Source organism: Bactrocera dorsalis, chromosome 3, assembly GCF_023373825.1.
Source record: "Bactrocera dorsalis isolate Fly_Bdor chromosome 3, ASM2337382v1, whole genome shotgun sequence".
NCBI classification, from domain to species: Eukaryota; Metazoa; Arthropoda; class Insecta; order Diptera; family Tephritidae; genus Bactrocera; species Bactrocera dorsalis.
Window position 1 is genome coordinate 24,109,583 of NC_064305.1, and position 18,299 is coordinate 24,127,881.

The 18,299-nt window shown below is 34.4% G+C and overlaps 2 protein-coding genes and 1 long non-coding RNA gene across 4 annotated transcripts; 2 read left to right on the forward strand and 1 right to left on the reverse strand.

Annotated features, from left to right (window-relative positions):
• The first annotated feature begins 710 nt into the window (after positions 1 to 710).
• On the forward strand, positions 711 to 2,328 carry LOC105228690 (enoyl-CoA hydratase domain-containing protein 3, mitochondrial). Its single transcript, XM_011208620.4, has 6 exons — positions 711 to 876; positions 943 to 1,203; positions 1,279 to 1,463; positions 1,551 to 1,675; positions 1,729 to 1,892; positions 1,954 to 2,328. Exons 1-6 carry the CDS (start codon positions 844 to 846, stop codon positions 2,041 to 2,043), a joined length of 858 nt encoding a protein of 285 aa, XP_011206922.1. The 5' UTR covers positions 711 to 843; the 3' UTR covers positions 2,044 to 2,328.
• Positions 2,329 to 2,699: 371 nt separating this feature from the next.
• LOC105228691 (glutathione S-transferase S1) lies at positions 2,700 to 16,643 on the reverse strand. Of its 2 annotated transcripts, XM_029551255.2 has the most exons (7): positions 16,544 to 16,643; positions 16,397 to 16,455; positions 6,416 to 6,690; positions 6,132 to 6,299; positions 5,923 to 6,065; positions 4,974 to 5,142; positions 2,700 to 4,901 (listed from the first exon to the last, which is right to left on the reverse strand). In XM_029551255.2, the coding sequence occupies exons 3-6, from the start codon at positions 6,657 to 6,659 to the stop codon at positions 4,975 to 4,977; spliced, it is 723 nt and encodes a 240-aa protein (XP_029407115.1). In that variant the 5' UTR covers positions 6,660 to 6,690; positions 16,397 to 16,455; positions 16,544 to 16,643; the 3' UTR covers positions 2,700 to 4,901; position 4,974. The 2 variants fall into 2 exon arrangements, with proteins under 2 accessions (XP_029407115.1, XP_011206924.1); XM_011208622.4 differs by lacking the exons at positions 16,397 to 16,455; positions 16,544 to 16,643 and adding an exon at positions 15,725 to 15,879 and having other exon boundaries at positions 2,700 to 5,142.
• LOC125777433 (uncharacterized) lies at positions 5,381 to 5,770 on the forward strand. Its single transcript, XR_007422311.1, has 2 exons — positions 5,381 to 5,514; positions 5,550 to 5,770. It is a non-coding gene; the product is annotated as an uncharacterized LOC125777433 (long non-coding RNA).
• Positions 16,644 to 18,299: the final 1,656 nt, after the last annotated feature.

Consider the following 18,299-nt stretch of genomic DNA (forward strand, 5'->3'; position numbering starts at 1 on the left):
ACGACTGTCTGCTTGCGTCTGGCGCCGTATAGCCGTATGTTCTGGTAATTTCCAGACGCGATATTCTAGAAGGACACGTCGGCATCAGCGAGAAGTGCGTAGCTATATAAGCCGTGGCAGCGCCAACGTAATCAATCAGTGCTAAGAGTATACTGCTATAGTGTAGACGAATTGTGAAATAAAGAGTTGTTGAATTAAATTAAACAGTGTTGATTTTATTTGTCAATCCAGAGATACGAACCTAACAAAGTAAACTAGCAAGCAGTAAATTCGTAACAATATGATACGAGACTCTTTGATTCGAGAGAGAGCTGTCAAAATTCGCATTTTTTATAACATTTGCCAATGATGCCACTGCTGAAAAATATTAGATTGGGTATATAATAAATTATACAAAACACTAAATTAAACACTTTGGAAATGCATACATATATAAATGCTAAAATGCAAAATCATTAATTAATTTACATAAAAATTTATTTTGCCAAAATATGTTCCCACAGTTCAATGAAACTTCATTTCACATTAATTTCGTCAAGTAATTATAGCGCTGCCCTTCTGGCATCCCGCCTTTTAGACTAACTGCTGATTGGCGTCACCTTGATTGTGTTTTGTTGCCAGCTTAAAAAACAGATCAGGGTGCCCTGCCAGCTGACAAGCGAGCGAGCAAGAAAAGAGATTCTGATCAACTTATCTATGCTTGGTACTTTTCCTATGGGGCTTTGGCTAGCTATGTAAACATTTGTTATTATCTTGGCATTAACAGCTGATTTACTTATCACTAATTGAGCTGTCAGTGTGTCTAATCCGCAACAAGTGTGATTTTACCATTATTAAGCAGAAATGTTGCGAGTGATTTATACAACGTTAGCTAAGGTAAGCAAATGAAAGAATGTATGTAACAGATAAGATATGTATATTATAATTTGTATTATTTTGTAGAGCTCAAATTTTGCTGCAACTGCCGCGACGGCTTCAATGCAAGTTGGAAGCTTTCGGAAACAAAGTACAATAATTAAGCAAAACGATGGTGTTCGTGAAATTGTTTTGAATGATCCAAGAGCACGCAATACACTCTCTTGCGAGGTAATGTCATCGATATTGGACGGCATTACAAAGGATGTGCATGACGAAAGTTTGCGTTGTATTGTAATTAGTTCTACCGGTCCAGTGTGGTCAGCGGGACATAATTTGAAGGAAATCGTATGTACCTGAATTTTTACGTATTAATATACATAGCTATGTTAACGACCAATCATCTTAATCAATTTATTGTAGTCAGCATCCAGTGATGGCGGGCATGCGATCTTCAGTCAACTTGTTGATATAATATTGAACATTTATAAATCGCCTGTGCCAATAATAGCCAAAGTAAATGGCATGGCTACTGCTGCAGGTCTACAGCTGGCTGCTTCATGTGACATGGTTGTGGCATCGGATAAAGCCAGTTTTGCTGCTTCAGGGTATGTAATGTTCAGGAGTGGTTTTGAGTGTTAAACGCAGATAACGTTTATTTATTTGTTTTATAATTGTTTAATGATCCACTTCAGTGTTAACATTGGTATATTCTGCACTACACCGGGTATTGCCATATCGCGTGTTATGCCACGTATGAAATCCTCTTACTTGCTATTTACTGGTTTCCCCATCAACGCACAGGATGCCCTAACGGCAGGTACTAAACTTAATTTTTTTTTTAGAGTTTTAATAATATGTATGTAAATAAAGGTTTGGCTAGTGTTGTGGTGCCAGAAGCTCAATTAGATGGTGAAACTGACAAAATAACACAATCGATAAAGGAGAAACCACGCGCTATATTAGCCATGGGTAAACAATTTTACTATAAGCAATTGGGTTTGAGTGTCAAGGATGCTTATGATCAAGGCACAGACGTATGTATTAATATGCAATTAATTTTTTTTTAACATAGTGATTGGTTGGTTTAAATTGCAGGTAATGGTTAAAAATATCGGTATGGAGGATGCGCAAGAGGGTTTAAAGAGCTTCGTTGAGAAGCGCAAACCAAATTTCAATAAGAAGTGATTCGTGATAATTAATTGTTGAAATTAAGTTAGTTGCCTTAATTTCCTAAACAAATGTTGTTAAATCGTGCATTATATGAATGTATGTGGCTCGATTTGCAACTCGAATGCATTTATTTTGTGTCTTAAAGAGTTATAAAATATAGATTGTGTATAGTTAATAACTATAGATATTTCCTGCTGTCATCAGCGTAGTACAGTAGCGGGTTTAACGGTACATGTACTTATATTCACGATATTGGAAAATATTTTTGTAATAAAGATTTGTGGTGAATTGAATTGTTAATTTAACAGTTATTAATTGTGAAATATGTCCATATATGGTATGTATATCCAGTGTGTGAATTGGAAGTACGAAAGCAGGTGGTGCAGGTATGCAGAATATTTGTTTAGTAGGACAATATAAAATCTTGGATACTTCTTTATTCAGAACGAAGTTCCCAAAGCAGCCGGTTCTACAGTATTGAAATTAATCTAGATATTATTCGACCAAGGACTGATATTTCGAAGATCTATTCCCTGCCTGAATCGGTAAACAAAAAATTAATTCTACCAGCTTGGCCGTCTTTCACCGTCTTGCTCGAATTATTGTTTGCTTTTGCTGTAGTAGTATTTAAATTAAATAATACTTGAAAAAAAAAAATGAAACACAAACACTCTCCGTATGCTTTCTTTATTGCAACTTTCGTTATTTTTTCGCATAAAAGTACAATTATATGAATTTTTTTACACGTTAAAAACGACTGTTATCAAGATTTCAGCATTTTGGTGTTGTATTTAATATGCTATTTTTATATCAATCTAATTTGCGTGTTCTTTCTTTCGCTGTTTAAATAGTAAATTGATGTTAACTGCCTATTTGCTGCTTCTTCTCTACGCTGCTTTGATTAACACGAATTGGTTAATATTTTTTCATTGTTGTTAAAATTATTGTTATTTGTTCAACAATTTAAGGCATATATTTGCACTTTTTCATTTGCAAACGTATTTTTTAAATTATTTCCCTGCTCTTCTTCTTTTATTTTGCCTGTTTGTTTTGGTAGCTTGTTCAGTGTACATCTCAATAGTTGTGTTGCTCGGTGTAGTTGCGTTGGTTCGTTGTGCAATAATTTTGGCATTTGGATGCAATTTTCTGTTGTTATTTTAATCATTTGATTTTATGGGTTATTGAGTGAGTGTTTAATGAGGTTGAATTTGAGTTTACGATTTTAAAACATTTTCTGATAATGAGTGCTTCGTTGATAGTGGCAATGGTGAGCTTTTCTTTTATATTGTTATTAGCACTTTTGCAAATTTTTACCGACACTTAAGTGTGTTCATTTGTAATGTTTGTTAGTTTAAAATTAGAGTACAATTTAAATGTGGATCAATTTTTTTTTGTAAGTTGGCACTAGAATACTTGCATACAATCTATTTACATATGTATATGTACATATATGTTTTATATTAATTTTTATTAATAATAATAATATATGTATATGTAAACCATTAACCCGTAAGGAGATGTTAATCTATATATGTATGTATGTACGAACGTTTAAGCATGCAGGCAAGCAGTAATATTACAAACCTGCATAAAATATGTAATTTCATATGTGTGTATTCATACAACTGTGCGTGCATGCTTAGCTTGTTTTGTAGTTGTTTTGCTTGTGGAGCCTATCGCTTATAATAAACTTTTAAAATTTTCAAATTTATTTTTTATAGAAAACTAAATAACTAAATTTTACTAAGCACAAAAAGCAATTAAGCAATTTTATTTTTTTAAATTTGTTGTAGCTTTAATTTGCTTTTGGTGTTTAAGTGAGCGCTAGAGTGCTTAGAGAATTGAATGCAAAGAGAATTATTTAGTAAGTTATTAATTAGCCTAAAAATATTTTATTTTTAATACAACAAAAATAGTTTTTAATAAGAAAAAATAGCGTTAAAAAATAGTTAAAAATAATTAGGCAAAAGTATTATGGAAATACACTTCTTTAAAATGAAATACATATGTACGTTATATAAGTCTGCACAGGAATTAATTTGGCATTAAAAATAATAGACGAAATGTTATGATAAAAAAGGTTAATATAATAATAAATAAGAAATAAAAAAATAAAAGTATATAAATAAAGAAAATAAAAATTTTTAGTGCGCATATGTAAAAAATAACATTACCTCAATTTTCAATTTTTACATTTAATATTTTCAAGAGTTAAAATCATTTAAAAAAATTACCATATTTTTTTCTTTTCAATTTAACAAATTTGATCAAAAAATTTTCATTATATTAAAATGTTTTTGCTTGTTTTTAACATTAGTTTACTTAAGAAAAGTAATTTGTGAAAGAAATGCTTATTTAAAAATCGAACATCTTAATAGAGGTATTTGAAAATTACAAGTATTTATTAAAAAATTGAAAATTTTAGTTACGTAATTTCAAAATAGAATTGAATTCTCAATAGGAACAGAAATTTTTGTTATATTTTTTAGTATAACAAAAACAGTTATTGGCTATAATTGTGTTATTATTTGTTTCCCCGTTATATAATAATATTAGTTCACAATTAATTACCGTTACAAAGTACACAAAAAAGGAACAAAGTGTCATGTAGATCAATATTGTTTTTAAGATGTTTTTTTTATTTTTTATTAAATGTTATTGTTGTTGCCTATCATGGAAATCCGTACAAATGTATATATGTTGGTGTGTGTATTCAAAAAGCTTGGCTTTTCTACAAATATTATTTATGTGATGTTTAGAATAGTATTTTTTTGCTGTTTTGCATATGTTCTTCTTCCTCACGCCATTTTGTTTAGTTTAGCACCTCCTAAGCCATGCTAAGTTATGCTATGCGGAGTAAGACTCTCTTCCAGCTGTTTTATAGTTGTTATTCAAAATTATATCAGCTTTCATTTAATTATTATTAATTTGTTATGTTTTTTTGCCTTAAACTTCAGTCACGGGTCTCTTCTCGATCCAGGCCTTGATCGGTTCCAATGCATTGACTTCATCAACGACAGCCTTCAGCGCTGGATATTGCTCTAACAGATCACGCTTTACCATGTAGTTCATGTAATCGATGATACCGGCGAAGTAGACATCGGCCCATGTTATCTGAAATATATATTGGTGTTATAGAAATTACATTTATCCTATATATCCCTTCTCTTCTTCATAATTTTCCTTTACTACATTGTATATTTTGTCGGAAGCTTTCTTTTAGAAAAACTGTAGATCTGTGAAGTATTAATTTTTGAGCCCTCGATCAATCTAATAATAATTTAAGTAATCAGATTGATTTACGAAGTTTTTAGAATCCGCTGATCTCTTTTATTTTGTGACCTAATCATATAATTGCCATTGGATGCAATCAGGTTTATGTACTATGTGTACATACTGAATACTGTCGGAAGTTCTTTTATCCTGAGCTAATGCTAATTAGAAAAGTTTTGTTTATTATATTTTCTTAAAAGTGCCGTTATATGAGTCTTCTGAACTGTAAATAGCTTCAACTTAATAAGGTATACTTGGATATTTTTATAGAATATATTTTCATAAAAGTTCCGCTACATGATTTCCATTTTCTGACCTGTGCTTTGAATTTAACTGAGTGTAATTGGATATACTCTTGACATTAGGGTGCAGTATGTGGTATAACTCAGTGTGGGTCAGTTGTGGGTCTGTGTCCACAAAGGCACCTTTTCAAAATCAATTTTAAATCAGGAGCTGCTCAAAAAGAAAATTTTGAATGATCCGAGGGCCAGACCTACATATGACTGAAGAAATTGAAACTATACAGATCTACCAATTGTTTACTTAGCCTATTCTTGGACTTAATAGCTGAAAAAATCAAACTCCCTTGCCATTTTGTAGATTCACAATGATTCGACTCACCTTTCCCAATGCGAAGTGTCCCTCATTATCCTTAACAGTCTGTTCCAATTTTTCCAAATAGAATGGAATGACTTCGGTATTGAGTGTTACGAGTTTCTTCTCTTTGATATCATCCTCGGGTTCATAGGAGACGACTGCAATTTCTATAGATTAAAATAAAAATTAATCAAAACAACACGCAACATGCAAGCGCACACATTGTTCGCTACTTAGACGGAAATCGTTGATGGTATCAACAACAATATCGATTTGTAGATCCTCCCACGGTGTGGCACCGTTCAGGCCAACTGTGCGAGCCAAAAAGCGGGCCATCGAAATGCTCTGGTGTACACGTTTGCCATCAACTTCCAGTACTGGCATTTGACCCATGGGCATTGCTGTGAAAACGCCACCGCGAGACCAAAAGGAGGAAGAGAGAGAAATGAGGAGAGAAAGAGAGGAAATGCATTAGTAATACTGCTGCTAATACAAATGGTTGATGGTGACTACTTACTCGGCTTGAGTGCCGGCCACTCGTCACGCGTGACACGCACATCTTCGTACTCGATGCCGCCGTATGCGAATAAATAACGTAGCGGCTCAGCCAATGCTTTCACATTGAAGTAGAAGAGGGTGTAGGAGTGTTTGATGGGTTCAGCTGGTGGCGCATCAGCGGCCGCTTCGGCGGGCGCGCCCTCGGCACCCTCTGCTGGTGGCGCCTCCTCGGCTGGTGGTGGTGCTTGTGCTTCATCGGCCATTATTTATATATTTGTTGATTGATTGTGGTAACTACGGGAAAATGAAGAGAATAAATATTTTATGATTATATTTTGATGTAACGTCACGTGTTAATTCTGTTATTATTGCTGGAGTGACAAAAAACGCTGCAGTTATTTTTTTTACAAATAAAAGTCAAGTGGTCTAAAATTTAATTGTTGTAGGTTCTAACATAAATTTTAGGGAGTTTAAAGTCTCCTTCCGCTTCTTAAATGGCGTAGACTCCGCTTGCGCGGTTATAGGCGAGTTAACAACAGCGCGTCAGAAGTTTCTTTTTTTTTTGCAATTTGGAGCTAATTCGTCTGGTCTTTCCAACGGAGTGGAGTTTAAAAATGTTAATTAGTTAAAAGAAAATAGTGCTCCCGCAGGGGAGAAAATAATCTTGTATTATAATGGATATCCCAATTAACCGAGTTTCTTTAGATTTTTGGGACTCAAGCAGGTACTACATTCCTGCGATCTATGTCTTCATCTCTTGTTTATTTAAAAAAAAAAAGGTTCCCAACAAAAAAAATTTGAAATAGAGCCAGCTTGATAAAATGAATTTCTACAGCTTCTGAGAGTTTTATCTTCTTTCCTCCCCCTTCCTAATGTTAAAAGGTTTCAGTAGTTTCCTGTTAGTTTTGTGTTCCCATTAAAATTGCCGATAAGATAAGATATTCTGCCAGACAAGTACACTTAATATAATATGACGCCTGCCAGTTAACCGGACAATATGCGTAAATCCATTGTATAAGTGTGATAATAAATTTTCAGATAAAGCACTTATAAAAATAATAAATGGTGATAAGACATGCGTTAATGTTTATTTTAACTGGGGGGTATCAAGTTTTTATTTTTATGGTGCTACTAATAAAAAGAAATAACTCAGATTATAAATAAAGTCTGAAGCAAATGGATGGATGAATGTGCGCTGCAGTTCATTAGCGATAATAACATATTTCTGTGGAATTATCAATTAAATTAATCGGGATTACATTGGATATTCTTATCTACGAAGTAGTAGTGCCCGTAGTATCGCGAATATTGCTGCCGTTAGCGTATCAGTTGAGGAAGACCCATTGGGCATTTCTGCGACGTCGTTTTGGAGAATTTCACGAAACGATCTTAGCATCTTTACAAAATCAAATTGACGCAAAAACTGAAGCCGCTTGACCACCAGAATCGTCGTATGTTCGTGAATTGGGCTGAGCAACAACTTGAAAATTATCTGGGTTTTCATTTAAAAATTATCTTCAGCGATGAGGCTCATTTCTGGTTGAATGGCTTCGTCAATAAGGGTATTGGTGAGGCAGCAATCCACACGTACTTCATGAGTCACCATTGCATGTTTTGTGCGGTTATGGGCGGCGTTATAGGGCACCGGCACGTAACTGTGAATGGAATAATATGGACTTGGATAATATGTTGTTCCAAGAAGACGCCGCCACAAGCCAAACAGCGAATGTCACAATCGATTTATTGAAAACCAGGTTTGGTGAATGTGTTATCTCATGTCAATTGGCCGTCTCTGTCGTGCGATTTAATGCCGTCAAAGCACTTCCTGTGGGGCTACGACAAGTCTATTGTCTATATCAAGAAGCCAGCGACGATTGATGAGCTTCGTACGAATATCAAACGTGAAATTGCAGCAATATCGGTCGATTTATGCTTGAAAATCGTCGAAAATTGGGTTCAGCGTCTAGACTTTTGCAAGCCAAAAATATTTGTGTCCGAGAACTATACGAGAAAGGTGCTTCTATACCGATCAAGTCTAAGGAAAAAGAATGAATTAGTATTTACTGAGCTGGCAAACATCAGACTGTTATATATTATCTCATCTATCATGTAGTTCAGAATGGGTGCTTTCAGCGTATTTGATGTTCGCAAAATCAGAAGAGAAAATGTAAAACTTCTGTGAAAAGAATTAAAGACTCTTTTCTGCTTTAGTTCGCAGGAAGCTACAGACTTTCAAAGTTTATAGTGTTCAAATGTCTCATTGACTTTTATAACATTTTTGGCACTGCTACTCTCTACTAACAATAATAGTAACAACAGGAGATCCATCTCTCCTACTGCCTCCTTCCGTGTTTGCTATAGACACTACTTTAAAGCTAGTACAAAAAATATTCGCTTCAGCGCGGAATCAAGTCTTAATTACTCAGTTGATACTGTTATCACTTTGAGTCTTATCGAAACCACTCGAATTCTAAACAGGCGCAAATGAAAGAAAAAACATTTGGAACCTGTTTCATAGCCACTTAACTTGATTCGCAACCATGTGTATGCTGCAAACTAGCCCATCTTCTGTCATACAAGAGTTTCATACTTCATGCATGCAAATATTGGGCAGTTGGCACTGACACACACACATATATATAGATTCTTAAGCGGAGAAGAAGCACCTCTGACGACTTAAGTAATTGAGAATGAATTTATGCCGCAAACTGGTTATTTGAGTGGCAAAGTCAAGGCATTTTGCGAGCAATTAAAGCTATGTATGTATATTATAATGTGATATATTAAATATATATGTGTGTATGGATGCCTGTGTGTATATACTTTTTGTAGGAAGACATATGTATGTGTACTTTTTAATAACATCCGCTTTTTGCTGCAGTTTATTATTAAATACTTGCTAATTTAAAACAATTCTTTGTTTTTTGTAAATATGGCAGCTTTTTCAAGGGTAACGGTTCTTTCTTAACTATAAATTAACACATTCTTGCAAGAATTGCTAAACGAGCTTAATTACCACAAACCGGACTGTAATTGTGGAGTGGGGACATGATGGTCGGCGCTGGAAGAAGGAATATTGGAAAATGTGTGTATGACTGTGTGAGACAGTGGTGGGCGTTTAATTGCAACCGCGCAATGTTTGGGGATTGAGGAAATACGCCTAATGTGTCTTGGAATGCGAGCAGGCAGACCAAATCGGGCGAAACCGATGCAACAAAGCAACGGCAGTGGCAACCAAATAACAAACCAGCTCGGCTTGGATAAACAGCAACGCCCACGCTAAAAGCAAGCGCACGAGTGCGGCGTGCAAAGCGCACAAAGAAGGAAATAAATGCAATAAGCAAGCGTTTAAGCGGCGCGCCGACGCTTAAACTGTCGCCATAACGGCAGCCGACCCGGCAACGGCTTAGTACAGTTTGTTTGAAATATCACCGGAATTGGTTTTGTCGCGTTGCCAGCGTGTGTGTATACACAGATATGCATATATGTACATACGTTAGTGTAAGTGTGTGTGTATTGTCAAGACTGTGGAAAGTCAGGACTGCTACTATTGCCGGCAAGCGGTTAAATGCGCTAATATTACTCATATTACAAGCCGCCTCTGTTGGCGCTGTTTGTTGTTGTTGCTGTGCCCAAACACTGCGCCGGCTCCAACAACAACACACTGCCATCAACAACAACATTGCATTTGCGGTTGAATTTAGGGCGTTGGCGCTTTCTTCTGCATCATTGCTTCTGCAACGAGCTGTTGTTGCTGTTGCCTTCCGCCGGCAGATAGCATGAAATTCGATGCAATGCGTTGGTGAACGGCAAGAGCAAGCAACCGACAAAAATTTGCCAAGCGAAATCAATCTGCAGCCACTACTTTTGCTTCTTGAGTGAAGACTGATCGGCGGAGGTCGGCGGGAGGGTAGACGTGAGTCGGCATGATTTGAGGTGTGGTTGCATTAACTAGCATTTGCTTGCAACACGCCAACGCCACACACACACACACATACATGTACAGTTGTGGTAAGCGACTTAAACAAGCCAAAAGCGTGCGCGACGCGTTTTGGCGGAAAAGTGACTAAGCCTCGAAAAGCCGGTAAAGTGGTGCAACAACAAAGCTTAAGTAGCCGGCAGCGAGCAAAAAAAAAAAGAACAACTTTTGCCGGTATGTTTAAACCGGTTAAACGGGCAGGTATGCTCGTGCTCGTGCTTTGGCGGTCAACACCGAACTTTCGAAGCAGAGTATAAAAATAATGGAGGAAAGTGGCAACAATGTGGATGATGCAAAGGAGGCAAACGAGCTCAAGCAACAGACGTTTAAATGCGAAGACCGCTGAAACCTCAAATATAAGGTGTTAAACTGAGAAATTATAAAAAAAGAGCTTAATAATTAAAATGTGAGAATTGCAGCAAACTACGGCGTTGTTAAAGTCTAGCCTCAAGCATTTTCTCCCAAGCTTTAAGTAAATATTTACCAAAAATGAATTTCTATCGATAGCCGTCGGTGGCTTCATTGAATTTTATTCATGGAAATTGATAATTTTCAGGGGGTTGAGAGATATTTTATAACTATAAACTTACTACTAACTAAACTAAACTCCAACATTATTTGTTCCTTGATATGAAATCCTACGAAAACTTCTGTAGAATTTGTTAAGTCTTAATCTGAATGCCCCGTATGCTTAACTCCATTGAACGTCGCTCAACTTCGGCTGATTAGTGATTTTGTATACCAACATTGCATTGAATTTAACAATTGAGTAGTGTATTTTCTAAACTGATCATTACCACTTGGCTCTGAACTTACAGTGCTAAGAAATGACGGCAAAAGCTCAGGTTGACATTTCTATGAAAACTACATAATAGCACTATATTAGGTTCGAAGTCGCTACTGAATGTACATACATATGATGAATAAACTGAGATCAAAAATTCAGATTTTAGGTCAATGTATTTGTAAGAAATGTTGATATATTTCTGTTTTCTCACATCGGGATTCGCCGATCCAGATTCCGGTAGACTAGCTTAACTGAGATTAGTTACCGTAACTGGTACAAGAAATCGAAAACGGACTTGAACATTTACAACAAAGTTCATTGTATAAAACTTCAATATGGCTTAAGCACTCTTACGGGGACGAAGTGTCTTGAGCCCAAATCGGCTCGTTACAGAGATCTCAGTTGGAATGCTTAGAACGCTGGTCTGTTGCGAACGTAATTCTCTTATAGGAACCTTATAAATCGTCATGATACTTTGAGAGTTTCAAAAGTTGTGACGGTTAATGTCAGTTTCGCCTATGTCATTTGGGCCGCCGAAGGTAAGGTTTTCTAAAAGTTGAACAATGGAGGAGAAAGTGCCTGGTGCTCCATATAACTTTGACAACTTTCATCCGAAAACATGTTTAGCCTTACCGTATGAATGCCTATTGGATAGCAACCAGTAATAATCCTTAGAATTTCGACAAGCCAAACTTTGCCCTTACAGCTAGATCAACTGGATAGCAGAATAAAGAGGAGCCAAAAAATCGCTGACTCGTAACCAGTTTCGACATAGTCCCTTAGACAAAGTTGTTCAGAAAGCTCAGTAGAACATTTTCCGTCAAGGCGCTTTCATGGAATAAAAAAAATCGACCCACTCTAATGTTGTGTGCGCAACAAGTGAACCGAATTTCCCACATAGAATTCTATATCATCAGTTAATACGCCCATTAGCGCTGCGTTAAACAATCAATGCCGCCAACAACAACAATAACAACAAAGAAAGCGAAACATATGCCAAATTGTAATAAACAGCTAATTGAGATTAGGCAACAACAAAAGGCTAAAAGAAGAAAAGCAAATTTAAATAGTTTCTGCAATGAATCAACGAAGGCGGGCTTTCACATGTGTGTGTTTGCGTGTGCATTGTGCAATGTAAATTTAACGAAAAACCGCAAAAATAAAAATAAATTCAATCCAATTAAATGCGCCAGCGAGAGTCGAGAGCCGACAAATTGAATTAGTAACAATTTGCAATGCTAAATTGACTTTTATTGTGAAGTGATTTAAATTTAATTTAGCGCAATTTTGATGCTCCTGGGCCCTTTCGAAAATATATATGTATATGTATATACTTAAGTACATGCATATTTCTTTATTATAGATTTATTACAAATTTTATTTCGGCTTTAACACCAGCCAAGCCAGCGGTCAATTAAATAGTTGATTGATGATTTTTGAAATGCAACTGTCAGTTGGAAACGGATATTTCTAAATTGCTTTCGAATTTAATAAAAAAAAAATATAACTGCACATTGTTGACTTAGTGGGCATGCTGCCAGGTGTGCTGTATAAGGAAGGCGCACGATAAATTGGAGGACAAACTGTTGCGTAGAAAGTGTTTGAATAGCTTCTAAAATTAAAAAATAATGAGCAAAAGCAACGATTCATATGGTAAATTATGCTAGACGTCTTCGTTTCATCACTATCACTGCTATGTTTGAGATAAGCTATCTTTTCTAGCACATTTAGGCAACTCATAACTTGTCATAACGCATCGTAAAATTATGAGATAATAACTTTTTACAATTTTCAAAAAAATTGTTGTTGGATTACATACAAAAATGCGTTTAAACAATTACAATTCTCAACGCTATCTTTTCGATTCGTTATAACTTTATGAGACTATATGAAATCAATAATTACATGTGAAATTATATTGTATTAAACTTTCCGGTAGAATACAGTGCAAAAGAGTATGTGGAGAACTTATCAATCTAGCAGTATTATTTCAACTGGGAAACCTTTTCCAATTGATTTATACCAGTTAGGTGTTCGATTGCACAGTCTCCGAAGTTTGACTGCAGGCTAAATGCATATTGAAACGCATAGCAAAGCATAGCAGGAACGAAAAAAAACATGCTTCTCGCACATACCGTTGCATTCGAAAAACGATAGAATAATATCTATCTATGGAAGTAATACAAAAAATTAGGTGTATATGTTTCAACATGTCGACTCACCTTTTTTAGCTTAGGTGAAGATGGGAATACGAGCTAACCATAACTAAAATAGTATTTCCAGAGTTCTAGCAGGAGTAGCGGTTTAAAAATGGATTTCTGCATTTTCCTGTACAAAACATATATATGAAGATCGGTTGATAAATTAGAAAGTATGTCAAGATTTCACAATGCACTGTGAGATATCTATATTACGATAACTGCCTTGTGTGAAAAGTATTGTCATATTTTTACGAGTGGCGGCACGAGGCCGGACTAAAGTACACAACCCGGAAAACTTAATTATTTGTTGATAAAATTTACATCTTAATGTAAAATCGTACATTACTTCATATAAGGCGCTGGTTGCCTGATGGGATTGTTGGAATAGCATTAGAGTAAACTCTTCAGACTTTTATCAGTACTTTTGAATTGCATTAGTTTTATTTTCTAAGTGAATTGACCCACTTAGGTCCTAACAATAATTAATATTTTCTATATGTATTATATATATGTATAACTATTTTTGATAACTCTACAACCTACATTCGGTTTAAGGAAATTATTTAAGTTATAATAAATAAGTAATGATTTTAAGTTTTTAAAACATTTGCACGATCTATTTTAAAAGTAAAATAATCAAAATTTATAAAGGATTGTAAAATTCACATAATTGTAAAAAGAAATTTAAAAATTATAGAATGATCTAATTTGGCTTCTAATTAAAGAAATTACAATAAAAACTAATAAAGAAAGAAGAAACTTTCGATGTTTCGAACATGTGCACTATCTAATTTATGTCCATTTAACTTAAAATAATAAAATTTACTAAAGAAGAAACTATTGTAACTTTTTCAAAATTCCACAATGTCTAGTTTAATTTCGATTAAAATCAAATATTGAAATTTTTTTAGTTTTGAATTTTCGAACATTCGCCCAACTTAATTTAAATTCGATTTAAGGGAAAATCTAGAAGTTCAACGATTTGAGGAACATTTTATGATCTTCATTTGAACTCAATTCTAAGACAAACTAAAATAGTTTTAAGTTTTCGAACATTGACTCAACTTAATTTAATTTGATTTAAGAGAAATTTTCAAAGTTTACCGAGGTGAGAAATATTTTAGGAACATTATTTGAACTCATTTTAAAAGAGACTTCTAAAAAAAAATGCCGTCAAAGCACTTCCTGTGGGGCTACGACAAGTCTATTGTCTATATCAAGAAGCCAGCGACGATTGATGAGCTTCGTACGAATATCAAACGTGAAATTGCTGTCAAATCGGTCCATTTATGTTTGAAAATCGTCGAAAATTGGGCTCAGCGTCTAGACTTTTGCAAACCAAAAATATTTATGTCCGAGAACTATCCGAGAAAGGTCCTTCTATACCGAAAGTGAAGAATTTTAAGTAGTATTTACTGAGCTGGCAAACATCAGACTGTTATATATTATCTCATCTATCATGTAGTTCAGAATGGGTGCTTTCAGCGTATTTGATGTTCGCAAAATCAGAAGAGAAAATGTAAAACTTCTGTGAAAAGAATTAAAGACTCTTTTCTGCTTTAGTTCGCAGGAAGCTACAGACTTTCAAAGTTTATAGTGTTCAAATGTCTCATTGACTTTTATAACATTTTAAATTTCGAATATTCGCACAACTTAACTTGATTTCGTTATAAGGGAAATTTTCAAAGATTACCGATTTGAAGCACATTTTGTGAGCCATATTGAAGACAATTCTAAGGCAAAAAAAGAGTTTTGAATTTTCGAACATTGGCACAACTTAATTTAATTTCTATTTGGGGGTAAAAATTAAAACTATAATGATTTGAGGAACATTTTGTAAGCGCAATTTGTACTCAATTGTAAGAAAACATTTAAATACTTACAAAACATTGAACATAATTATTTTTTTCAAAAAAAAAATAAAAATTTTTAAATGTTAATGATTTCTCAAACATTTTGCCAAATTTCATCCCAATATAATGAGGAAGTTCGCTAATTATAAAATAATAAATATTTTTTTTATCTTTCGAAAATTAGCAAAATTAAAGCTGCTATTTATCAGCTGGAATTGAATGACCGATAAGGAATTACGATTTCACCACTATTACTACTTATCAGCGGGCAATTTTATAATACGAACATATTGTATAATCAGTAATTTTAGGTTGATAACACAACGTAATTCAGTTCGATTTTCGACAAAAATTGTATACTTGATACACGCCCACATTAAAAAGAACTTTCGAATCATAAGAAAGCACTAACTTCACTTCTTTCATTTTGAAATATTAATTGTGAAAACCCTTTTGAAAATATAGAGCATATTTGTATATATAATTTTAGCAAAAATTTCGAACTTACTCGCTGCTTGTCCCTGAAACAGTTTTGAGATCGCACTCGGTTCACGTTCACGCGCCCACTGCGCTAAAATGCGTGCGACTATTTGGACGTTACCTTTGCTGCCTCAGGCGTATCGCATTTTCTGCTTTTTTTGCTCTGATACGTTTTAGCGCTGCACGGAATCAATTGAGTTCGATTATCGAAATTTCAATTTGCACAAACACTGTTTTTGTACACAATTGCAGTTGGTAGTTGGTATTTGGTGGTTGGTGTAAGCTTTTTATAAGTTTCGAATTGACATCAATTTCAAGTAGGTGCATACACACAAGCTCACAGGCACACATACGCACACATGCACTCCTAGTAATTGACTTACAACGAGTTCCTTTCATTGTTTCAAATTGTTGTTGGTTAGAATTGCTTTCGAACACACTTTCTCGATTTCGAAAATATAAAAATAAATTCGCAAAAAAGTAAATAATTTTTTTTTTGATTTTTTCGATTTCTTTTTAGTAATATTACATCATTAAACACTGTCTGCTTGAATGCTAAAATATTTTTTTTTATGAACTAACTCTTTATTAATTATGATTTTTAAGGTCTGCAAGATAGCGTTGCACTCCAACAACAAGCATTTTTTTACTCTTGTTTTATTTTTCATAAATTATGACTTTCATTTCAGCATATTCTTACCTTAAATCCAAATTATCGAATTACGTTTTCCCTTAATTTGCGCTAAATTTTTCTTTAAACTATAAAAAAATATTCAGAAAATAATTACAAATTAAAAACTCAATCAAACTGGAAAAGCAGAAAACTTCTTTGAAGCTATGAACGCACATTAACCGAATCCTCTGAAGCCTTTTGCTACTGCACAGCTGAACCTACGAGTGTTTCTGAACAGACTACGAAGGTTGGGTGGTGCGCTCAGCGCTTAAATACGCTGAGCAGAGTGCGCTGCATCGCAGCCGACAAGCATTTTGCCGGCAGCTACGAGCATGAAACGGTGAGCGCGTTGCTACCGGCAAACAGCGTACTGAAATCAACCGGCAAAATAATTGCGCGCTCTTCGGGAGCACAGCGCAGCGCAGCAGTGTCGTTCGTGGTGGAGTATGGGAGAGCTCTTGGGTGCGGTTTGCGTTAAGAAGGTTTGGAAGACGAAGGTTGCTCTGGAGGAGCAATTATTCGCATATCGAAGTATGCAGACATACATACTTATCTATCTACATATGTATGTGACATCTTAATGTAACTAGGTGCACAAGGGGATCCCAGCTAACCGTAGTGGCGCGTAACTGCTTTGGAGAGCGATAGCAGTTGTCAAGCGATAATGAGAAGTACTGAGCGTATTAAGCATAGGCAAAAGTTAACTGCGGCGTGGAAACAATTTAGAAATTCCAGTATTTTGGGAGGGTTTGCTTTTGCACACTGAAAAAAAAGTTGATAATTTAAAAAAAATAATAAAATCTATAAAGTATATAAAAATTGATTTTGAGATGTTTTAAATTTAAATGAAAATTCATTCGAAGGTGAGTTAACTTGCATTATAATTTAATTCTTATCTAATTATAATTAGAAATAATAATTAAAATTATAATTATCAACAAATTTTTATTATTATTACCATTATTAATATTATTTAAAAACAAGAAAGAAAAAACGTAAACTTCGATTGTACTGAAGCTACAATATCCTTCTTTATTTGAACTTGAATTCGGTTGTTCAGTTTGTATGACAGCTTTATGCTATAGTGGCGCGATATCGACGGTTTCGAGAAATTATCCCGAAATTTCCGATCGAAATCTTAAAAACAGAAAAACTATATAGGGAACATATATACATACAGTTAGACGGACAGACAGATAATTTTGACATATGTATATTTCCTTCTGGGTATATAGGTTACAAACAACGTGATAAACTTAATATTTAGACGCTGCTCAGGGTCTAAAAAATATTATTCTGAAAATTATGACAGATTACTGATGTTTTTTAAAAAAAAGCTGTAAATTGAAAAATTATGGAATTATTTATGATAATATATTTTTCTAAGTGTAAGGGAAGTCCAGAAATTGATTCCTTCATTGTGAAATTAAAATTGTTTATGATTCATGAGATAAAGGAAATATCTGTTAACCAATGGAAAAGTACCGGCAGGTAAGAGAAAAGTTACCCTGATTACTCTCATAATTATTGATAACAAGCATTTAAAAAAAATAACTTACTAATTAGATAAGTAAAAAAAATAATTAGTTTCCTAATTAATAAAGAAATTAATTAAAAATAGTAATATTGATTAGTACAAATTGAATTTTGATATTTTTATTCTTATTTTCCACAAGACTGGAATCGTTGAAGCGACCAAAGAAGATTTCTTAAGAGAGCTGAAGGATAAGTAATCTGAGCTATTGAAGCATCGTGGAATCATCTCAAACATATGGTCTCTCCAAACAAAAATAATGCGCTACAGATGGAGAGTTTATAGTATGACTCGATTTTTCATAATATTATAATTCTTTTGTGCAATGTATCCAATCCCATCATTTGCTCAATGATTACACTTCACCTTTAACCTCGCATTTATAAAGAAAATGTA